This window comes from Talaromyces rugulosus, chromosome III (genome assembly GCF_013368755.1).
Source record: "Talaromyces rugulosus chromosome III, complete sequence".
Lineage (NCBI taxonomy): Eukaryota > Fungi > Ascomycota > Eurotiomycetes > Eurotiales > Trichocomaceae > Talaromyces > Talaromyces rugulosus.
The window spans coordinates 5,439,320-5,462,606 of record NC_049563.1 but is presented as its reverse complement, the minus strand read 5'-3'; the positions used below and the strand labels follow the sequence as shown (position 1 = coordinate 5,462,606).

The 23,287-nt window shown below is 47.7% G+C and overlaps 7 protein-coding genes across 7 annotated transcripts; 2 read left to right on the top strand and 5 right to left on the bottom strand.

Moving 5' to 3' along the window:
- Positions 1 to 425: 425 nt before the first annotated feature.
- On the top strand, positions 426 to 3,996 carry TRUGW13939_06677 (uncharacterized protein; the record flags this gene model as incomplete). Its single annotated transcript, XM_035489828.1, has 4 exons — positions 426 to 471; positions 555 to 2,868; positions 3,058 to 3,791; positions 3,857 to 3,996. The coding sequence occupies 4 exons, from the start codon at positions 426 to 428 to the stop codon at positions 3,994 to 3,996; spliced, it is 3,234 nt and encodes a 1,077-aa protein (XP_035345721.1).
- Positions 3,997 to 4,501: 505 nt separating this feature from the next.
- Positions 4,502 to 9,436, bottom strand: TRUGW13939_06676 (uncharacterized protein; the record flags this gene model as incomplete). Its single annotated transcript, XM_035489827.1, has 14 exons — positions 4,502 to 4,600; positions 4,663 to 5,105; positions 5,168 to 5,327; positions 5,380 to 5,586; positions 5,651 to 5,964; positions 6,035 to 6,128; positions 6,184 to 6,359; positions 6,432 to 6,706; positions 6,776 to 7,397; positions 7,464 to 7,969; positions 8,027 to 8,571; positions 8,652 to 9,062; positions 9,124 to 9,168; positions 9,242 to 9,436. 14 exons carry the CDS (start codon positions 9,434 to 9,436, stop codon positions 4,502 to 4,504), a joined length of 4,092 nt encoding a protein of 1,363 aa, XP_035345720.1.
- Positions 9,437 to 10,714: 1,278 nt separating this feature from the next.
- On the bottom strand, positions 10,715 to 14,257 carry TRUGW13939_06675 (uncharacterized protein; the record flags this gene model as incomplete). The annotated part of the gene is made up of 1 exon (XM_035489826.1): positions 10,715 to 14,257. One exon carries the CDS (start codon positions 14,255 to 14,257, stop codon positions 10,715 to 10,717), a length of 3,543 nt encoding a protein of 1,180 aa, XP_035345719.1.
- A 676-nt stretch (positions 14,258 to 14,933) lies between these two features.
- Positions 14,934 to 15,458, bottom strand: TRUGW13939_06674 (uncharacterized protein; the record flags this gene model as incomplete). Its single annotated transcript, XM_035489825.1, has 1 exon — positions 14,934 to 15,458. The coding sequence occupies one exon, from the start codon at positions 15,456 to 15,458 to the stop codon at positions 14,934 to 14,936; it is 525 nt and encodes a 174-aa protein (XP_035345718.1).
- A 1,356-nt stretch (positions 15,459 to 16,814) lies between these two features.
- Positions 16,815 to 17,900, bottom strand: TRUGW13939_06673 (uncharacterized protein; the record flags this gene model as incomplete). Its single annotated transcript, XM_035489824.1, has 1 exon — positions 16,815 to 17,900. The coding sequence occupies one exon, from the start codon at positions 17,898 to 17,900 to the stop codon at positions 16,815 to 16,817; it is 1,086 nt and encodes a 361-aa protein (XP_035345717.1).
- A 375-nt stretch (positions 17,901 to 18,275) lies between these two features.
- Positions 18,276 to 20,426, top strand: TRUGW13939_06672 (uncharacterized protein; the record flags this gene model as incomplete). The annotated part of the gene is made up of 5 exons (XM_035489823.1): positions 18,276 to 18,313; positions 18,371 to 18,600; positions 18,673 to 19,149; positions 19,567 to 20,104; positions 20,186 to 20,426. The coding sequence occupies 5 exons, from the start codon at positions 18,276 to 18,278 to the stop codon at positions 20,424 to 20,426; spliced, it is 1,524 nt and encodes a 507-aa protein (XP_035345716.1).
- A 1,007-nt stretch (positions 20,427 to 21,433) lies between these two features.
- Positions 21,434 to 22,971, bottom strand: TRUGW13939_06671 (uncharacterized protein; the record flags this gene model as incomplete). The annotated part of the gene is made up of 4 exons (XM_035489822.1): positions 21,434 to 22,093; positions 22,145 to 22,363; positions 22,425 to 22,487; positions 22,777 to 22,971. 4 exons carry the CDS (start codon positions 22,969 to 22,971, stop codon positions 21,434 to 21,436), a joined length of 1,137 nt encoding a protein of 378 aa, XP_035345715.1.
- Positions 22,972 to 23,287: the final 316 nt, after the last annotated feature.

Genomic DNA, 23,287 nt, shown 5'->3' with positions numbered 1-23,287 from the left:
TTTAATAATTATTATTGATGCATATGCAAGCGTCACAGCGCATGCGCGCGACGAGGGGCACGCGCGGGGTGGAGACGCGTGGGCGCTGCCGATTGGGCTCGCCAGCTCCAGCGGGAAGAAATATTTTTTTATTTACTAAAAAAAAAAAAAAAATTGGCAAACACCAAAATCCTCTGCCCCTCCCTCTTCTTTTCTTTCTTCTCTCGTCTTCTGTTCTTTCTCACTCCATTCTTTATCAACTCCCATCTTCTCCGAGGGAGTGTGAGGGCTACCGAGAATCTATCAGTAGTTCTCTTTTGCTTATCAGTGATAAAAAAAAAGCCTTGAATCGTCACGGGTTGTGCAGCCCCGCGTTGTCTATATTTTTTGTCGCTTCTCTTTTCTCAGCCACGACGACGCTCTGCGTCAATAGATCATTGCTTGCTATGGATCAACAAAGATTCCTGCAGCAGCTGCAGATCATACTCAACCGTAGGTTTTCAACGATACCCTCTTGCATTCCATCCAAACCATGTCTGCTGCCTGCCTAGATCACTAACATATGTGTGGTATAGCTGCCAATGGCAACGTCAAGGATGCCACGGGTGTCTTGCAAAAAGAGTACTACAACAAGCCCGAATCCTTCATCTTCCTCATCCAGATCGCTACCGGCCATGACAGTGTCGACCTGCGCCAGCTCGCTGCTGTCGAGGCCCGCGGTCTCGTCAGCAAGTTCTGGATCAAGTTCCCCGCCGACCAGAAGCCACAGATCCGCGAGCAACTTCTCCGCGGTACCATGAGCAGTGATTCGGAGCTGGTGCGCCATGCCATTGCCCGCATCGTCTCTTCAATTGCCAAGATTGACCTTCCGGATGGAGAGTGGGCCGATCTGCCAAACATCCTCGCTCAGGCTGCCGTCAGCAACAACAAGGATGAGCGCGCAATTGCCATCTACATTTTCTTTACCGTTCTCGAGTCCCTTGGAGAGGGCTTTGAGGAGAAGTTCAAGGACCTGTTTGCTCTTTTTAGCAAAACCATCCGCGACCCGGAGAGCGCCGAGGTGCGAATCAACACACTGCTGGCTCTTAGCAAACTTGCTACCCATCTCGACTCCGATGAGGATGAAGCTCCCGTCAAGGCCTTCCAACAGGTCTTCCCCGACATGGTGCACGTGCTCAAGGACGCCATCGATACCACCGACGAAGACCGCATTATGCAGGCTTTCGAGGTCTTCCAGACACTGCTTGGATGTGACCCCGCCCTCATGAACGCCCACATGAAGGATTTGATCACTTTCATGAACGAAATCTCTGCCAACACCCAACTGGCCGAGGACACCCGTACACAGGCCATCAGCTTCTTGATGCAGTGCGTCAAGTACCGCAAGATGAAGGTCCAGGGCCTCAAGGTTGGCGAACAGCTCACCCGTACTGCCCTCCACGTCGTCACTGAATTAGACGACGAGGATGATGAAGACGAGATTACCCCCGCTCGCTCCGCCTTGGGTCTGCTTGATATGCTTGCCCAGAGCCTGCCACCCAGCCAAGTTGTCGTTCCACTGCTGCAAGCCCTTGGCCAGTACTTCAATAGCGACAATGGAGATTACCGTCGTGCCGGAATTATGGCCTTGGGAATGTGCGTTGAGGGTGCTCCCGACTTTATCAGCACCCAGTTCTCTGAAATCATGCCCATGGTCCTGCACCTTTTGAGCGACAAGGATCCCAAGGTCCGTCAGGCGACTCTTCACGGTGTTGCTCGTCTTGCCGATGACCTCGGCGAGGATGTTGGCAAGGAGCACGCCAAGCTCATGCCCCTTTTGGTCCAGAACCTTGCCAGCGCCATGGAGAGCTACAAGGGCGAGGAGACCGGTCCTACCGTTAACATAATGAAGGCTGCTGTCAGCGCTATTGCTACTGTTGTCGAGGGTCTTGAATCCAAGGACGTCGTTCCTTACCAAGAGGAACTTATTCCCCTTATGCACAAGCTCTTCAACCACCCCGACTTCAGGATCAAGGGCTTGACCGCTAATGCTATTGGCTCCCTGGCGTCATCTGCTGGAGAGGCATTCCTGCCATACTTTGAGAAGTCCATGCACCTCATGCAAGAGTACGCCACCAAGAAGGAGAACGAAGAGGAGCTTGACCTCCGTGCTAGCATTATTGATGCTATGGGTCAAATGTCCGCTGCCGCTGGCCCCCAGAACTACCAGCCTTATGTTGAACCGCTCATGCGCGCCAGCGAGGAGGCTCTCCACCTCGACCACTCCCGCCTCAAGGAGAGCACTTACATGCTGTGGGGCTCCATCTCTAAGGTTTATGGAGAGGACTTCAAACCGTTCCTGGATGGTGTCTTCAAGGGCTTGAGTGCTTGCATCGAGCAGGAGGAGGCTGACCTCGAGGTTGAACTCGGCGAAGCCGCCAAGGACCTTGTCGGCCAGGAGGTTACTATTGGTGGCCGCAAGATCAAGGTTGCCGATGTTTCTGATGATGAGGAAGATGGTGGCATTGAAGACATCGACCTTGATGATGATGAAGATGACTGGGATGACTTTACCACTGTCACTCCTCTCGCTCTCGAAAAGGAGATCGCTGTCGAGGTTATCGGTGATTTGATCAGCCACACCAAGGGTGCTTATCTTCCATTCTTCGAAAAGACCATCGAGCTGGTGCTCCCTCTTACTGAGCACCCGTACGAGGGTGTCCGCAAGAGCACTATCAGCACTCTTCACCGTGCGTATGCCACTTTGTTCGCCCTGGCCGAGGACAATGGTCAGATGCCCAAGTGGGAGGCTGGCCTTCCTGTCAAAGTTGAACCACCTACTGAAGTTAAGAAATTCGGCGAGATCCTCATGACTGCCACCGTCAAGATGTGGGGAGAAGAAGCTGATCCGTAAGTTTTATTATTTTTATTTTTTCTCCTTCCACACTCTTCAAATGATGATAGCATCGTTACCCAGCTCACTCAGACACGCAAAGCGTGATTGCTGTTAACAACGTATTCTAACTTATCTGACTTGCTACGATTTTACATTTTACAATTGACACAAAATTGTTTGAATTTGTGCTAATCGTTATACAGAGCCACTGTTGGCGATCTCTGCAGCAACCTCGCCGATAACCTGCGCTACACCGGCCCTTCGCTCATTTCAAGTGAAAACGTGCTCACCAATGTTGTCCAGCAAGTTACCGACCTCATCAGCAAGAAGCACACTTGCCAACAAGACTTTGGCGATGATGAGGAGCTCCAGGAAGTCATGGGTGAGACATCCGAATTTGACTGGATCGTCATTGACCGCGCTCTCGACGTCGTCTCTGGTCTCGCCGCTGCTCTTGGCCCGGACTTCCCAGAACTCTGGAAGATTTTCGAGAAGAGCGTGCTGCGCTTCATCAGCAGCTCGGAGAACATCGAACGCGCCACCGGTGTTGGTGTCCTTGCTGAAGTGATCGCTGGAATGAAGGATTCAGTTACCCCGTTGACTGGTCGCTTCTTGCCTCTTCTCCTCAAGCGTCTCGCCGACGAGGACCCTCAGACCAAGTCTAATGCTGCCTACGCCACTGGACGTCTTATTGAGGCTACCAACGACGCCTCCATTGTATCCCAGTTCCCTACAATCATGCAAAAGCTTGAGCCATGCTTGCAACAGGAGGTCTCCCGTCTCCCCGATAACGCTACTGGTTGTCTGTCTCGCATGATCCTGAAGCAGCACGACAAGGTTCCCATCGCCGATGTGCTCCCTGCCATTGTCAATGTTCTGCCATTGAAGAATGACTACGAGGAGAACGAGCCTCTTTACAAGATGATTGCTCAACTCTGTACGTTTCCCTCGTGATACCCTTTGAGTTTTTCTTTTAAAAGAACTATATCTTACACACTACAGACAAATGGGAAGACCCCACCGTTCGCCAGCTTACACCCCAGCTCCTGCCCATATTCCAGTCCGTCCTCTCCGACGAAGACCAACTCGAGGATGACCGACGCCAGGAGTTGGTTGAGTTGGTTCAATGGCTCAACAAATAGACGACTAAAATTATTTTTTGAGTGATGTCCCATGTACAGGAACGGGACGATGACGTTAATGATGGAATTTTGATTTAATGATCAGGCGGAGAAGGGACCGAGAAAAAAAAAAGTGATACCCCCGGGATTTTTGACGACGAGCACGATGAAAACAAACGGACAAAAGGGAAAAAAATGAAAAGAGAATTTATGAAGGACTCGATTGACGGAAACTTGAATGACTCAAGGTCCTGGAGGATGGACGTGGACAGCATTCTGTTTTGGACAGATTGGTAGTATAATATTATAGCTATTTCCTTTGTTAATAACATTCCGTTGAGAACGTTTATAGAAACTTTGAACATTTTACTCTATAGATTAAACTTGATAGTAACTTGAAATATTCCTGGATAAGCCCGAACGAGTAAGATGGGCTGCGTGTATCTTTGTTATGTGGCGTTATGGAGCTGTGATGCCATTCTATTCGTTTTGATTTTTGCCGTCGCTACCATTCAACAACATTAGATTATTCGGACCTCGCACTCTTCGTCTTTTTACTCCTCAACTTCATCATGACAAAGACACAAGAATACGAGCTGATGCAAAACAACGCCGTGATGCCAGTCTAGAAACCCAGTTAGCCAAAATCTAAAACGAATTGTTTAGCAAAAGGAAAGATAAGCTTACGTCTCGCCAAGAATAGTACTTCTCCGTCAAATTGAAAGTCTTTGCATAATCCGCCCCGGTCTCGTACTGGCAGAATGAGCACGTCGAAGTTGACTGCGGATCAACGAGATACCCAGTCTGCGTGGCCAAGAAATCCGCCATATACTCGCCGCATGTCTGATTCAGGGACGAAACGCTAAAATGAACCAGCTCTGAGGCTGCACAGTCGACTTTGACGTCCCATAGAACTCCGCCGAGGAGTCCGCCGACCAGGTAGGTGAATGGATCGAGATAGTAGAGCCAGTACCGCCAGAAGGGTTGCATCTGGGAATAAGGGACCACGACACCGCAAAAACTGATCAATCCGGCGCCGATGATGACGGGGTTCATGATGGCAGCAAAATATTCGTTGGGTGCGTAGGCCGCAATGGCTTGCCCGAGTGAGGTATACAAGAATTCGTAGACTATTTCCACCTTCGTTAGCTTCCCTTTGTTCATAATTCGGAAGGAGTTTCAGGAACCGTACAGATCATTTGGAGATAAACTTGTCCGGCAACACTGGATGTGCTGGGAAAGCCAGCTGTGTAATACCAGCAAACGAAGTAGACTGTGGCACAGAGGATCAAATAAGGAATCTCGGATACCACTTGTGCACCAATAAATGCTACCCAATGATATGTTTTGGACTGTAGATATTAGTATTCTGGTGCTTCGGATGTAGAGGCTTATGAAAAATACCTTTTTCTCCCGAGTCTCGAAAATATCGCGATTGTGCAAGAAAAATGGCTGCATTTGGTTGATACACCCGGGAGCAACGAAAATGAAATTGAAGATGGCAAATAGACGGAGTTGCAGATCAAAAGAGCTGTTTCCCATCTTCCAAAATGTGAAACCACTGAAGAGAGCTGCAAAGATATGGAGAATAATTTTATTCCACATATAATCCTGTAATCTGTCAGCCTTTTTCCATGCGTCCAGCCTTGATGCCCAGTCTCAATTAGATGCTTACAGGTGACCGCCAGAGCTGAACCATGATTCTCTTCAGAACCGTGCAAAACTGGAACCAATGAGATGTTGCATAGTCCGATTGACTTTCTTCGCTTTCTTCTTTTGTGTCGGCTCTGCTTTTGTTATTGAGTTCTTCCAACTCAGTGATCACACGCCGGCGCTCTTCCGACCGATTCCACACATCGACCCAATCAATGTTTTGTTCCGCATTACCCTGGATAACCTCTACAATGTGTTCTGCTGGATTGGAATCTGGAGGGCAAGGGGCGCCATTTTTAGCGAAGTAGTCTAGCACTTGTGCAGACTCTTGACCGGCTACATAGGTTTGGGAAGTCAGCTTAGTTACTGAGTTTCGTTTAAGGGGAAAAAAAAAAGAAACCCATACTTTCACCAAAATAAGCCATCTTTCCACCTTTGGCAAGGAGAAGCAACGAGTCAAATGCGTCAAATAGCACAGCCGAGGGCTGATGGATGGTGCACTGTCCAGACTGTTAAGCTACATGAATGGTAAAGTGGTTTCCTGTGAGTACTTACGAGGACTGCTTGGCCACCATTGACAAGCTTTCTCAAGAAGCGGATGATGTTGTACGCTGATTGTCCATCTAAGCCTGATGTAGGCTCATCTAAGAAGAGTAACGTGGGTTTCGCCACCAGCTCAACACCCAGTGTAACCCTCTTTCGTTGTTCGATGCTCAAACCGGCCCCGGGAGCTTTTATTATAGTTAGCTTTTCAGCTTCTCAAAAGAATTACTTCTGTCTTTTCGTAAAAGTATATGGCTTACCTCCAATAAGAGCATCTTGAATATCTGTTAATTCCAGGAGATTGATGATATGGTCGACATATTCAAGCTTCTCTTGCTGAGGAACCGACGCTGGTTGTCGGAGAATTGCCGAAAAGACAAGTGCTTCTTTTACAGTAGCACTGGCTTCATGGACATCCATCTGTTCGCAATATCCTGTAGTTCGCTGGAAACTTAGCCCTTGTGGGCGCCCGTCGATTAAGATGGACCCGTAAATTTCGCCGCTGTCTTTGCGCTGGGCTAATACGTCTAGCAATCTATAATTGAAACGATTAGTAAATGAGATCACAACTTTTTAGAGAATCTGGCTAAAGGGCAAGCCATACGTCGTCTTTCCAGCACCAGAGCAGCCCATCAAGGCCACCAAATTCCCCGGTTTAACAAATCCAAACACCTGATCTAACAACTGCTTTTTCTGCCCATGGAAAGGGACATGGTAATCCAAATTGTTCCAGGAAAACGTGGATTGTTTCAAATCCTTTGTCAAAGAAAGCCCTGCATCAGTACTAGGCTCTCGATTGTTTTTGTCTTCCATCGAAGTGGACTGTCGCTTCTCACTCCCACGTTTGTATAATAAAACCGACGAACCGGTCTGACTATTCCTCAGTTCAAAGCCAACAGAAGTCAAGAAGATAAAAAATATCCACATGCCCACAATAACGCCGAAGCTACGCCATATGTGATGCGAGGAGTAGTGATACTGCTCTCGTGCGTAGGTTGCCCCGTCGATGATGCCGTTCTCGTTGCTGCCGACTACAGAGCAACCGCGAGATGGAGACACGGTGCTCGAGTATCCAGGTCCGTAAGGAATGTAGTCCGGCTCTACGCATTTGAGTTCAAGTCCGCTAAATTCGTTGGCCATCAGTGCTTCAAACGCGTAAGCGCCGGGATTGAGGTAGAATATCCAGCGAAACCAGACGTGCATTTTCTCGAACGGGATCAGGTAGCCTAGTAACTATTATCAGCATGTACACCAGTTGATACTAATTATCACCAGTCAATAGATATAATTACCTCCATATACAAAGAATATGGTGGAGAGTAGCCCCGATATCTTGGATGCATTCCCAAATTTCCTGCATACGGCACCAACGGCTCGGAAAAGTTGCATCGAACAGAGCGTATTCACAGAGACGATAATCCAAAAGGTAAAGAATTTCCCGGCATCTTTCTGAAGCGAAGCCATGAAGTAGAGAATCAACGAGAAGCAGGAGACCTGCGCAAAGACAATAGGGATGTCTGTGATGGCATTGGCAATACAAACGGCTGTTGGACGGTAAAAACCAAACCGTTTCTGGCGAGATAGAATTGGACGACCCATAAAAGCGCCAGTTGTTTCGCCAAGTGACTCGAGTAAAAAATACAAGACTGGGAAGAAAAGTACCCCCGGCCGCAGAAAAACGGACGAACTGTCAAGCGGCAGATTGTAGAACAAGCTACCACACACAAGTGCCTGAATGATAGCAGATGCAATTTTGATTCCGAGTGAGAGCTTGTCTCCTATCATGATTTGGAATTGACTAAATAATATTCAGTATCAAGTTCTCATATTCATTGTTAGTCAGAATAGTCCTTACCGAATTGTGCAAGCGATAACTTGATCCCAAAGATTAACAGTATAGGCGCTCTGGGGACGCGGGATATGGGCTTTTTTCTTTTCATTGCTGACCGCCATGATAATGTCATCCTTCTCGTCGCCTAGTTTATCCGGTTCCACAATGTCATCGATCATCTTTGTATAGATTGCGCTCTGGCGATAAGCAGTCTCAAATTCTGCGGCAGTATTGGGCACCTTGCCTTCCATTCCAGGAAGGACAATTCGCTCGGTGAGTACTGTTACGGAAGTGAGAAAATCGGCAACGTTTGCCCCTTTAGGACACGCAAATCCCAGACCTTCAAAATATTCTCGTGCCAAATGGCGGGGACCATAATAGGTAACTCGACCGTCCGCCAGGACTAGGATTTTATCGAATTCATCGTAGATACCGTTTCCGGCCTGATACATTGTGGCGATGATGGTTTTGCTATTTTCATCTGCTTCTCGCCTTAGCATGCGTGAAAATTCAACGGCTGTCTTGGAGTCTAAGCCTCGAGTGGGGTTATCCCAAAATTGAACAGGACTCTAGATTTTATTATATTATCAGCATCGTAGTCCACGACTTATGAATCAACACATGTATAGGTGTATAAGGTAAGACCTACCTGTCCAGCCATCACCTCAGCCAGAGATACTCGTTTTCTCTCCCCTCCAGAAACCCCACGAATAAACTCATTTCCCACCAATGTCTTCCTGGTATGTGGAATACCAAGTGACTCTAAGATTCCATCTCGTTTCTGTTGAACAAACTCCTTCTCATTTTGCAAATATTCCGGTCGTTCGCGAGGAACTTTTGTCCGCAACGCAAATTTCATCGTCCGATTAACTGTCAGAGTTGGGAAATGTATGTCATCTTCGTTATTAAACATTATTTGCTGCCGGAACCTTTTTGCCTCTTTGTGGTTCATGCTTCCATACCGAATTTCGCCAACCACTTCGTCGAAGGAATCTCGGTCATTGGAAAGGGTGCGTAAAAGCGACGTGCAACCAGATCCAGGTCGCCCTAGAACAAGCATCTATTATATAAAACGACTAATTAGCTAGATCTGTTGCATGTTGAATAGTGTGCATTCTTACCATTTCACCCGGTCTGACCTGACCAGTAATGTCCTTGAGTATGGTCTAATACCAGACAGCAATGCCGCTAAATCAGCAAAAAAGAATTGACATTTATTTTCTTCTCCCAGGTTCATACCCTTTTCGGTCTTTCGTTTCTGCGGAATACACTTAACAGCTGCCGGGGATCTGCCACTGACAACAAAGTCTCGCCCAAAGCTGCATCGGGTGCTGTGACGTGGACATTTAGGCCACGAAATGTCACAGTCAATCTTTTCCGAATTTCTGATCTGCCGTGTTCGAGATCTAACGTGCTCGAGGAGTTGGAGTTCATTGTGAAGAGAGATATCTTCAAGGAATTAGGGCTCCGTTGATCACAAAAACCGTTGCCAGAAGGTTAAAAGACTTTAAATGACCATAGCCACGATATGGAGAGAACATATAGATCGAGGAAATAAGGATATTTTGATAATATTTAACGAATCGAATCTAATAGCTATTTTCTGACGTATACTCTCAAAATCTCATATTATAAACCCGTATACCCGTATATATCCGAATGGCCGAATAGCCCGTGAAAAAAGAATAAAGTGCCGATGTCTAGGCCTCGATCACTATACATGTAAACGGCAAATTCTTCTAGAAATCTAAAATTAAGAGGCCAGTAGATGAGGTGTGGCTATATTAAGATAACTTGTAGAGGCTATTCAAAAGTATGTAATTTTCATGCTCAATCGCGGCTCATACGACGGAGTTTCATAGAAGAATCCAAATGTATCAGTGGATAATATGACTCATCATTTGGGCGATAAAGAAAATAGAAACAAATTATAAGCCCCACAGAGAAAATTTAAGGTCCAGACCTAGTATCTGGAAAACAAATTCCGCGTATAGAATCAATAAGCACGAACAGCACACGGCAATAATTCCGTTTTTTACGTAGAATTAGCAACGAACATAAAGGTTCTTATCAACCGATGACTTGTGCGTAAGACTTGATAGGCTGAAAATTTTAGAATCCACTGATAAGTATTAAGCAGCTGAGAGTACACGTCGGATCGGAACAAAACACCTTCAAGTCGTAAGATCAACTTTACTTTCGTGTTCGAAATAACTCCGAAATTCCGAGGGGTCTGTTAGTTTCAAATATTAATTTTGGGTGTTTATAATAATAAATCAGGGGCAGATTAGATTTCAATGCTTTATAACGAGAGAGGAGCGCTCTTCCTTAAGACTGTTCAGTTTAGATCCACTCATTAACCATTTCACCTAAGTATCTCCGTAAACACTTATATCACCTTTGTTGCAAGTATCAACGTACTTTTCAACCCGCTTTGACATTTCATCGTGGGTGGATTTAGGCTTAGATAGGAATTCTGGGTTATGGGATCTAGAACACATACTATATAACTTAGGCCTAGTCAAAACAAACATCTCTTTAGCCAACTACATGCATTAATTGGTATTTCAAGCTGAAAATGGTTGACCTTGGCCTTTATCAGTTGATATAACTGCTCGGGCGGTGCCACTGAAATTTACATTACGTATAATAAACGACTCGAATGTAACAAATAATCTTATTATGCGCCCATGGAAACATAACATATGCTTTTCATCCCCAGGTGCCGCCGCCGCCACCTCTGCCACCCCTACGCTGGGCTGACAGTCGCCAGTCATCTTCACCAGCATACCTATTATACAAAGGCTGTATCCTCTCCTGCTTCCGGCGCTTCGACATGGTGCCGCCTGTGCCCGCCACTTTGAAGAAAGTTGGGGCCGCATCGACCAGCCACCTTGCGTCAATACTCGTGGTCCATCGCATGTACTCGCGTGTTGTAAGCACCAGCTCATGGTAAACCACCCACTCAGCCTGTTTTCCAAACAGCGCCGATGACGGATGCACGTAGACCGGTGTCCCCTCAGTGAGGGTCTTGTAGCCCCCGGCTCCGGCCTCGGTCTCCTTGCGTGCTGCATTGCGGAAGAAGCCAGCGCATAACGCTCGGCGTACTTGTTCTGTCTTACGCCCACAGGAAATGACTTTATGATGAGATCGTTCCATAATCTTGACGAGCTGGTCGCGCACATCTTTGGCCCGTTTCATTGACCGTGCCTGAATAAAGTTTTCAAAGCACCAAGAACTTGAATAGCCACTATGCTTCCACGAGTTGTATATGTTCAAAAGTGTGAGATGGTCGCCATTCGGGTCGTGGAATTTGGCCTTCTTTTGATCGGCCTGCGTCTGCTTCTCCTTTGGTCTATAGAAGACGTTGGCCAAGTTGAGCATAGCCACAATAGAGAGCATTTCATCCGAGCAGCCTAGTTCTACCGCTGCGAGTAGGACCTTGGCAAGTGAAGGTTCCATGGGAAAGCTGGTCATTTTGCGTCCTAAGCGTGTTAGCAGCCCCTCGTCGTCGAGTGCACTAAGCGCGTATAGTTCTTCCAAGGCTGTTAATGTCGTGTTGATTGGCGGTGGATCCATGAAGTCGAAGTGCAAGAGGTCGTTTATGCCCATTGCTTTGAGCATGAGAATCGTCATGGAGAGATTCTGACGTTGAATATCGGGAATCGTTGTTGGTAACATCTCGGACTGGTACGCTGCTTCTGTGTATAGCCGGAAGCATTTACCTGGTCCGGTTCGGCCGGCACGGCCGGCACGTTGGTTGGCTTGTGCTTGAGAAATGGGAGTGACGATGAGGGAATCCATGCCTAGCTTCGGATCGTACGCATTTTGTTTTACGAAGCCGGGATCGACGACGTAGTAAATATTATCAATCGTAATTGATGTTTCAGCAATGTTGGTGGCGATAACAACCTTTCTACTGCCAGCAGGTGCTGGATCAAAAATACGGCTCTGCATCTCAGTAGGCAAGGCCGAATAAACAGGAAGAATTATCAACTCAGGGACACTGGGTCCCAATGCCTTCATCCTTTCGTATAGGATTTCACAGGATGTATCAATCTCTTCCTGTCCCGTTAAAAACAAGAGGATGTCTCCCGCCGGTTCCGTGAGGTGAATTTGCATGACTGAAACTAAAGCTGCATCAAGATAATCCGATTCGGGTTCCCGGGAATATAGGATTTCAACAGGGAACGTTCGACCGGGGATACTGAAAATCGGTGCGTCATTGAAATATGTTGAGAACTTTTCAGCATCGAGAGTGGCAGACGTAACAATCACTTTAAGATCCGGCCGGTGTTTCAAAGTCTTTTTTAGCAGCGCAAAAAGAACGTCTGTTGCAATAGTCCGCTCGTGTGCTTCATCGAGCATAACGATAGAGTATTTCTTGAGGTTCGGGTCTTGCAGAATTTCACGCTGAAGCATACCGTCCGTCATATATTTGATTTTAGTAGCCGGGCTGGTGCATTCCTCGAATCGAATGGAATAGCCCACTTCTTCACCTAGGACACATCCGACTTCTTCGGCTACACGCTTCGCCACTGACATGGCGGCCACACGGCGAGGCTGAGTGCATCCAATGATGCCATCATTTGTGAAGCCTGCCTCAGCAAGATATTGCGTTACCTGCGTCGTTTTACCAGATCCCGTCTCGCCGACCACAATGAGAATCTGATGCTGGTGCACGGCTTCAATGAGCTGAGATCGGAAAGCAAAAACTGGAAGCGATTCCCGTTGCTGCTTTATCGTCATATTTGCTCTCTTTCCATATGACTGATCCTTCGGTTGGGTGACGCGTTTCCATTCCGGAATGTTTTCAGATTTTCCAGCGTTAGCTTTAGGGGTTTTCAGGTCGCTAGCAAACTTGCGCTGACTCGGGTCAACCATCGGATCGTTCCACTGAGCTGAGAGGTCAACCTTTTCGTCGTCATCGGCAGCCACTTCGGCCTCTTGTTGTCGTAGTTCCTTTCTCTCTTTCCCTAGAGCTGTGCCGGACATAGCAGCGCGATTAAGAGATCCGTCGGGAGCCTTGACGACGCGGATAGGTGACAGCTCAAGGGACTGCTTCGTTTGACCAGCAAGGAAGGGTGGCTCTTCTTCTTTGACTTCAATGTCCAGGTCTTCTTCCAGTTGCATCTCGCCATCGCCTCTGAGTGTTGCGTTGTAGTCTTCTTCTAAATCGGGGTAATCTGACGCTTTTGCGACACCCGATGCAATAAGCTGGCGAATTTCCCACCTCTCGGGAGATGTTAGTCTCTTGTTTGGTCTTCTTGCTGGTTCAGGAGCCTGGAATCCGCCATCATTGTACCCATTATCGCCCCCACCAAGAGTTTGCATGTTTGCGCCAGAGCCGAAAGTTGGTTGGGGAGCCAAATCTTGGCCAGTCTCCTGGTCGACATCCTTCATGGACAGTCCGATTCTCGTCCCATCGATGGTGGTGACTTTCACCTTGACGGGTTGATTCCGTTCGACCCAGTCCGACGGATGATTAATGCGCCCTTCAGCTAATCGTGAGACATGAACGAGCCCATCCACTTTCCCCTTGATTCCGTGTAAATTAACAAATGCGCCAAAGTCCTTGATGCCCGTCACGTGCCCGTCATAAATCTTATGCAGGATAGGAGCATTGTCCACCACCGGACGAGATCGATGCCTATCCTTCTTCTGTCGGTCGATGTCGTCGTAATCATCGCGTCGGTCGCGTCGCTTCTTGTGTGCCTTCGTGTCATCGTAATCGTGCTCGTCATATCTCCTGCTTCTATGTCTATCGCGACTTCTGGAGCGTTTTTCCTTCCATATTTCGGGACTGCGACTGCGACTGAGACTGCGACCTCGTTGTGGCGATCGGGGCTTACTCTTGCGGCTCTTTGGCTCTAGAGCTTCCAGCACAAGTAGGGCATCGTCGATAGAATCCTGAACCGGTGCTTGATCGGGCAAGGCAAGACCAGAGAATACTTGCGCTTTGTCTTCGACAGATCGCTGGTGTTTTGATTCATCACCTTTGGCCGCGGTTTTCCCCTTCATGGACGGGTGCATCATTACAACGAGGCGGTCGATACTTTCGATGAGACTGGGAGGGAAGGAATCGGGATCTAGTTCGGTTATCTTGCGTTTGAAGGCCTCGGACGTGTCGGACTCGAGGCGCTGGGCGACTAAGAACTCTGCAAGGGTCTTGTCGTTGATTCCAAGGTGGTTTTGAAGTTCGGAGACCACCTTGTTCACGAGCCCGATGAGCTCGAGCTCGAGAAGGTCGTCCATGGCTAGCGGTGAGTATGAAATATGAAATCGAAGAGGTCTTTCTGGAACTAAAAATTCCGGCCAAAAGGCTTTCACCACAAGTCACTATCAACGGTCTTTCTCATGGGCGAATAATTCTAGGTTGGGGGGATAGCTTTGGAGAGCTTTGTAACAAAGCTCTGAGGAGCCCTGTCAATAAATATCGAAATGTACTCGTCACAGCATTAAACAGGATATATATGACTCTCTGAATAACCTGAACCAAGGCGCGAGTCTAGAGTTGTTGTCAAAGACCGAGACGAGCGCATGCTCAGGCAATGTCGGAGATCGCGGTGGGTCAAAAATTTCTAGGCCGGCGCTAGTCCTGATGTGGAATGTGGAAGCCATGCCAAGAGTTTCTATATATCTTCGCATACAGCGTACATGCTCTGGGGCATATAGCTCTTTCGGATATAGAATTATATCAAGAATCAGTTTTACTAGGGCAGCTTTTATATTATCGCTAGATATCGGGCATTCGCATATATGTATACCTGGTGACATCAATTGATCAATTCATGTATTGAGCTGTCAACTGGTATGTTGTATTTTAAACCATATTGAGTCAGCTCGGGAATGTAACATTTGAATACAAAAAACAGATACATATGGAAGTAATTGTAAACACGTTGACTAAAAATCCACTAATGGGCTTTCTCTAGTTCTGCTTTCCCAAATCCTCCCTCGACCTAAATTCCTCTGCTGGTATCGGCACCGCGGATATTCTCGCCCATTCCGCTTCGCTCGTATTCCTCCATGCATGATTTACTACCCTTTGAATGACACAGTCTCTTCTTTTCGAAGTTCTTTTCTCTCCAGAATCCAATATTAACTCCACCGCTCCTTCCATCACAACGTTGAAATTGACACTGGCGGTCCGGTGCATAGGTGAGGTGTATCTAGTTAGAATTTCTACAATGCATAGAGCAATTCCGTGTGGGATGACGATCCCTGGAGTATTCTCAATGAGGTCACTGTAGGATAGGATATCTTCATCGTTGGCAACTTTTATGGGAAAGTGGACAGAGGCGCCATAACAGAAGGTGATCTTGACACCGTCTGGAAGGGTGACTTGGGGACATAACGTCTGGCAAGGATGGAAGATGACCAGATTGGAGGGATTGTTGGTGGTTGTGTGTCGGCTTATGGGACGAAGGTGGTTGTTAGTTTGAGAGAGGGACATTTTCGGGGTATGATACTAGTCTTTGACATAAACCAGGTAAGATGAAGGAAGATGTGAAGTAGACATGCACAATTTTGTAACGGTTTTATATTAGGGGCAGTGTGCAAAGTCTCGTCTTTGTACTTTTACACCTCTTCTAATTTCAAGACTCGGAGGACCGAAAAGACCCTAAAACCCACCCGAAACCGATCAACACGCACAACAACAAAATTTGAAATCTGTGGAAGCATTTCAATTCAATATGAATTGCTCGATATTACGAGATAACTAAACAAGTTATGAAGTATTATGAGGCTTATTTTCTCGGAGCGCGTCAGCTGTCGTGGACATCAAAATATTTTAAATTGGAATCTTATGTAATGCACCAGTGATGTGCCGAACGGATTGTCGTTTGTCTCGCCAGAAATTCAAGAGCAGCCAAAGGGGGATTGGTTTGACTTGCAAGATCTGGAGGGATTCTTCCGGGAGAAAGAGGTGAATCTGATTTTGTGTTCTGATGAGCCAAATCAGGGCCCACCAACAAAGACCACTATCAACATCGCGCGACTGATACCAGGTAAATATATACTCTAATTTGGGATCTGAAGAGTTTTCTAACTTTGATAGCACTAATAAGCAAGGGAGTCTATTTAGGTCGCACACTTGGATTTCAACGCGACGATATAGAGAAGGCCTTGCAACATACAAAAATATCATAAAGTTTTAGCAACTAATACATAAGTAACATTGAATTCTCAGTTAGCATTAGCAACGCCAAGCCAGCTACTTCTTTTACGGCATCCGACCTTTAGTCGCTATACATCGTCGTAGTCGGGTGTAGAATGCGAAAAAAAACCTATCTCAAGGCCTGCCTATAGTAGTTTCTACTCTGTTTGACTCATAGAGTACCTCGCAAGTTCATGATTAGTGATCAAGCTGCGGGGCAAAGTTCCTTATCGTCGGTTAAATGCAGAAATTCCACTTCAATTGGTGGATGCCGGCATAATAATTGCGCCGCTGCTTGCTCTACGAAAACTTCGAAGACGAGGCGTATTGGCGCTTCGGATGATCTTTGCGCTGGAACCGGTTGAGATTTTCTATATGGGCAATGCATAGCGGTAAGGATCTCTCGACATCAGCCAGACGCACGATGATGTCGAGCAACAGTTTATTTCGCAGGCCCATGCCCTTGAATAGTTCAATTCTTATTTTTATATTCTTCGGATTGATGAAGTATACGTCGTAGCGGTAATTCTGAAGACCGAAAGTCGATGAATGTTGCTATGCCTATGGTAATTGACTGCTCTCTTTGTGGTTGAACTAATTCTCTCGGACTCGAATTTGATTCCTCTCACTTCGCATAATAGAGCGCTATAACTAAGCTGGGAAATGCACTACTAACTTGCCCCCGGCTACAGCGCCTGCTCGTAGTTTGTTCAATCCATCCAAAATACCTTCAAACCCTTCCTTTTGTTTGATAGTAGGAATGGGTTTTAAGATGTGTGTGATTGTTGGAAGGACTTTGTAAAAGCGGACAAGAGCTTCGCGGTCCGCTGGTTTGGCCTCGAACTTTGGGCCAATTGGGGGTAACCACTGAAAAGGGTGACCAAACACCGTATACGCCATCACCAACTCGTACGCCACGCCCGGTACGCTTGACTTGCCGTTAGGCAATAGCGTTACCACCGTACCGCCAGTGTTTTTCAGTACTTCAGCACATACGGAAGTAGATTTTCCCTCGGAGAAACAATCGACGGCCTTCGAGATATTAGGATACGCCTTGACGACATCTGCTGCAATGGTTGCCGAGCTGTAGTCAAACACTGCAGTGGCACCGTACGTCTTGACAAGATCGAATGAACGCGGCGAGGCCGTCGTAACAACTCTGTACCCAGCTGCCTTTGCAATCTGGATGTGAAACAGCCCAGCGCTAGTGGCTCCGGCATAGATGAAGATCTCCTCATCTCTGAGCGCGGCTGCCTCATCACCTTGGACGAAGGGGAGGCCATGACGGACATTGAGAGTCAGCATGGCCGTCACGGCTGAGACCCCGTACGTGGTGGCATCCGTGTCACTTATTCCATCAGGAACCTTCCAAGCCAAATCCGACTCGACTTTCAAGTACTCGGCGAAAGCGCCCTTGTCGGGAAAAAGGCCACCGTGCACGGCGCCCGCCACGCGATCGCCGGGTGTCCATACCGAGCTGACGGCGCTGCCGACCTGTTGGACCACGCCGACATAGTCGCAGCCTATGATGGAGTGAGGAGGAGCAATAACGTCTAGGTGCTTAAAATCCGTCGGATTCAACGCGACCGCCTTGACTTTGACTAAAATCTCGTTGGGCGAGATTGTAGGAATGGGGACATCGTCCTGGACCTGTCCCCCTTGGCCACCTATTGATTTGCCACAGACGAAGTTGACAAGTCTGGTGGCAATTCTGCGGTTGGAAACAAGAGCCTTCATGGTATGCTGGATGGGATGCGCAACAAGTGACCAAAATGATACGGCGAAGAAGTGGCAAGCCCTAGTATTTATGGAAATGGTCAACTATGCTTCCGGTTGCAGAGGGGGCAAATGATAATGGGAAACTTTAATCTGCGGAGCAACTATCTTGCCGACTAATAACGTTAGATGAGGGTTACATAACTCACATGACGTGGAACTCATGTTTATTAATCATGAAGTACCTAGTCACCCAGGTACCTATCTATGGGTATAAATGTGTTTAATAATCAGCTTACATTATATCTTAGGTTACTCGTGCTTCATCCCCCTTTAAATGTATACGTATCCAAAGGCGAATAGTATCCTTCACAATTAGCCTTGTTTCTCCCAAATATGTCCGACTTAAAGCAAAGGTCAATCCTCATCACCGGGTGAGCTGATCCTATCTACTCCCTCTATATTCCCTGGCCTAACTGCCCATCCACCAGATGTTCCCAAGGGGGTGCCGGTAACGCACTCGCCTTACAGTTCGCTTCTAAGGGCTTCCGCGTCTTTGCGACCGCCAGGTCGCTGAAGACTTTGGCCAACCTTCAGGAGAAAAATATTGAAACACTCACTCTCGATGTCACGGACGCGAGCAGTATCACGGCCTTAGCGGCAGAAATTTCGAGCCGTACAGGAGGTTCCTTGCACATACTCTTCAACAATGCGGGCACTCGTGGGTTATCTCTCTAGAATACGTAGTCGACTGCAGGTTTTTGCACGAGAATTAATGCTGCTCGTACCCTAGTTTACGAAGCACCCGCCGTCGAGGCAGATCCCGCCCGCGTGCGTGCACTCTTCAACACGAACGTTTTTGGCCTCATGGAAGTGACTACTGCCTTCACCCCTCTTCTACTCGCCGGCGTGAGCCCAGGTTTTTCGCCGATCATAGTTAATGTCGCCTCCGTCCTAGCGCGCGTCCCGAATCCATTCGCTTCCGCTTACAACGCCAGCAAAGCGGCTGTAGCATCCTACTCGGACACTCTTCGACTCGAGTTGCAGCCGCTTGGCCTCAAAGTCAAAACCTTGTACATGGGAGAGGTGTCGACTCCCTTGATGGCGGCGGAAAATATCAATTTTGGGCCGCAGAGTATCTACCACGTCGTGGAAGATTCCGTAAAGGCGCGAACAACCACTCACCTTACAAAGACGATGGGGCCGGCCCAGTTTGCCCGGGAAGTTGTAGACGAAGTTCTCAGTGGAAAAAATGCCTCCATTTGGAAAGGTACTAATGCCTTTACGGTTTGGTTGTTGAACGCTGTGGGGCCAAGGAATGTATTCGACAGTACCTTGTTGAAGGGGGTTGGACTAGACAAGGAAGAGACCAGGTCGAGTATTTTTAAGATTGGCCAAGCAAAGGCCAAGAAGAATGCGTGAGGAAAGAGTCAAGTGATCAGTTATCTCTCCGATTACTGTATGATACTGGCAGAGACGGTGTAATTCATGATCCGAGGCCACTGTGGAGGCCAATGAGGAACAGTCAATTACTGAGGGCAGTTCCACTACCTGTAGCTTAGCAATCCATCTGGATGAGATAGAGAGCTGTCGAATTTATGTAAGGTGCCATCAACTTTGACAGAAAAATAAACGCTTCAAGAAATTTGCGTCCTATCTCAAATCTCAAATATTCTTTCTGAACCAGACATAAGTACCTCCAAAGTTCTAGACGTTACGGGAAACCAGGGGTCCTCTGTCGAAAATGCCTTCCTCAATCTTCAAGGCTGGTGCATTCGTGGCATCACACGAAACCCGTCCTCTCTCGCAGCCCAGCAACGGCCCTCGAAGGAAGTTGAGATTGTGAAAGCGGATCTTGATGACATCGCTTCCCTCGAGAGTGCATTCCGCGGCGCCTCTGCTATATTTGCAGTCACGGACATCTATAACCACTTTTTCAACCCCGCCAACTTCGCCAAGGCACAGGAAGCCGGGATATCCGTGAATGAATATGCCTGCAACCTCGAGATCACACAGGCCATGAAAATAGCAATCGCTGCTAACTTACCTGATGTCTCCTCTACGCTCACGCACTTCGTTTTTAGCAGTCTTAGCGATACTAAGCCCTGGTCGAAGGGCAGGTACACTTGGAACTTCCATTTCGATGGCAAGGCACGAGTAGTGAAGCGCATTCGGGAGGAACTGCCGGACCTCGCTGCCAAGCCGAGCACTGTTCAGAGCGAAATGTAAGCAAGCAACTGGAAGGGGGCCTTTGGGCGACCTCAAAAGCAGGAAGACGGGTCATTGGTTGTGAAAATTCCTGACAGGCCGGAAGTTAAGCTTCCATGGATCATCGCGGATCGATATATAGGCGTCTACGTGAAGGTATTGCTGGAGAATTCTCCACGAAAGAATGTTCTTGCGTATATCCAGACGGCAACATGGTGTGAATTTTGGACGCTGTGGGCCGATGTTCGGAATGTCAAGATTGATATCAAGGTGGTTGGCCTGGGCGACTTCTTCAAAATACTGCCGGAATTCTTTGGAGGGAGTTCCAAGACTCATTGAGATATATTGTGGAATTTGGATATACTGGTGGGGACCCCGATGTGTGCTGCACGCTACAAGATTTGTCGCCGGAGGCTAGGACAACAAGCCCGAAAGAGTACATAGTGGGAGAGGACTGGTCTATTCTTGAGCAACATGAGCGCCGCTTGAGACGTATGAGGCATTGTGTATTAGTAAATGATTCTCAAGTTTACCACACCTATAATCAAACGAGAAATTTCTGGGCAGATTTCCTCAGATCATTACCGCATCGAGATAAACTAATCGCCAGGAAGAATTTGGAATTGGGCAACCCAAGATGCTTTTTGCGTTTATGCGCTGTTGGACTGCTTCAAAAAGAACTAGTGGCGGTGAAAACTTGGCTATTGCGTGCAGTGCACATTACGGTGAAGTTCTTTGTAGTCTTGTTGAGATAACTGGCAGAGCTTTGGGGGATGGAGGATACGTCAACACTTGGACTAGCCACCAAATAGAGGCTGAGGTCATGGAGATAAATCCGTTGATTGTTGAGACTAGCTGTAGAGATTAGCTGTAGAGACTAGTTGCATCTAGTGTTAGGGAGTCACAGCGTAACTAGTTTGAAGGACCGCACAGTACGCATCTCAGGCAGGCAGCAGTTGATGATCAAGAACTAGACCATTCTCTAGGCAGGGTTTCCGACGTATCCTAGACTCACAGGCTACAAAAGTTGGGGGCATGGGCTCTCTTAGGATTCTACGATCGTGTAACAGTGGTGGGAGCAAGGCGTAAAACTCTTGGGCTAAGCTTTAGCTGTATAATCTGCTGCTGCCGGCCTACAGGTAGATGTGACTTTTGGTTATAGGTCATTGTTTTATGTCCGACAATACTATATCACTTCCTTTCATTACAGCCGGAAAAGCTAATGGGGCTAATCAAAACATATTGCTCGATCCGAGGAAATTCGTAGAAACTATGTCCCGTCTAATTACAGATGTCCAACCTTCTAATTTCACTACCTAAGTAGGAAGGCAATGGACAGCAATATTTCATTTTGCTGCCTCCTCTTCCTCAACTTGTCCGAAAGGATAATCCGTATACCACTCACTCTCACTCCCAGCCACAACCATAGCCGCATAAACCGTCTCCATATTCCACTTGGTCAGTCTCTTCCGTAGCCTAAGCTTCTCCACCAGATCCGGGTTACTGATATACCACCTCCCAAACGAGATCGCATCTACCTCATTCTTTTCTACCTCCTCAAAGCAATTCTCGCCATTGTAATTCCCGTTTGCCAATACTGGCGTTGTCTTCAGGACCTCCAAGAAGTGCCTGAGATGGAGATCCTCGATCGTAGCAGCCACTTTCCCTTCCTTGATAGCTGTGTACATGTTTTCTGTCTTAGTCTTCTCTTCGAGTAGAAGATCGGCCCGCGGCTGAGTAAGGCATACGTATGCGACTCCTCGCTTCTCGACTTCGCTCAGCGTATACCGGAAGCTCGCTATGGGATCTGTATCTAATGGCAACCAAACCGTTCCCCATGGGCTCATTCGGATTGATACCCTGGATGCCCCGACAGCGGCGATCACCGCATCGAGAATTTGGAGCGCGAGTCGAGCTCGGTTCTCTTTGTTGCCGCCGTAATCATCGGTACGGAGGTTGGTGTTAGTATTGAGGAATTGGTCGAGCAGATATCCATTGCCTGACGCCTTCGTCCATCAGCTTACAATATTATTTTTCAAAGGGAGACCGTTACCTACAATCTCGACACAATCAAACCCGGCCTCGATCGCGCATTTCGCAGCATGCACATGATCATCAACTGTGTCTTCGATATCCTGCAATGTCATCGACTTGGCTGTCTCATGAGGATATTTGACGCCTCCGCGCGTGTTCCTGTTGAAATAGCCAATATTGGTTGCGGAAGAGCTCAATGGCTGGCGGTCGCCCAGCGAGACTGAGACTGCAAATCGCCCAACCTGATGCAATCTTAGATCAGCGCCTGAAGCTTGAGATGATCACTGGGTGGATGGAACTCACGTGCCACAATTGACACGCCATGAATGCACCCTTGGCATGCACAGCATCCGTCACCTTCTTCCACTACAGCATAATTAGCACTGATCTCCGTGGACATCGAAAAGCTGAAGCACGATCCCGGGGGTTCAATCACCAGACATGACTCATGATAAAACCCTCCCTATAAATCGAGGGAATAGCTGGAGATCTGCACATACAGCCCTCACATGCTCAGGCGCAAACATGCCTGGTACGCCGTAGAACCCTCCGCCCTGCGCAAATTTGAGCCTTCATGCTCCCCTATCTATTCCAAAACGCTGTTTCCCTAAGTGGATTACACGTTCGGGACAGTGGAAATGACAAACCATCAAACTCGTTCAGTGATAAGCAGCCCTCCCTTCGTCGCTCTCTGAGTATAATACTCCGTGACGATCGGAGTCGGCACGCTGCCAGGACAGCGCAGGCGCGTCATCGGCGACATGATGACTCGATGTTCGAGACTCATTGTTCCGAGACGGAGTGGCGAGAAGAGCTTTCTGCTCTCGCGGGGTGGTGAGGTAGAACCCATCGTGTTTGGATGAAGTGTGCTGTACGATTTGTCGCAGGCGGGTTACTTCTGCGTCGTACCAAGACTTGTAAAAGTTGACGATAATGCAACGTCTATCCTTTTCTGTGACTTCATAGCGGGGGATTCCAGGGAATTTAAGTCATTCTAGAGCTCCAAGTCGCAGCCTTATCCCACCCCCCCACTCCCCAATGGTCCCAACAAACCACGATTAGGGATTCCGAAGTTATGAAGATTAGTGATCTCGAAGTCACAGAGTACCGTATTCCTTCGTCTGATCGCTAATGCTTTTTACTAATCCTTTCAAAAGGATTGGTAT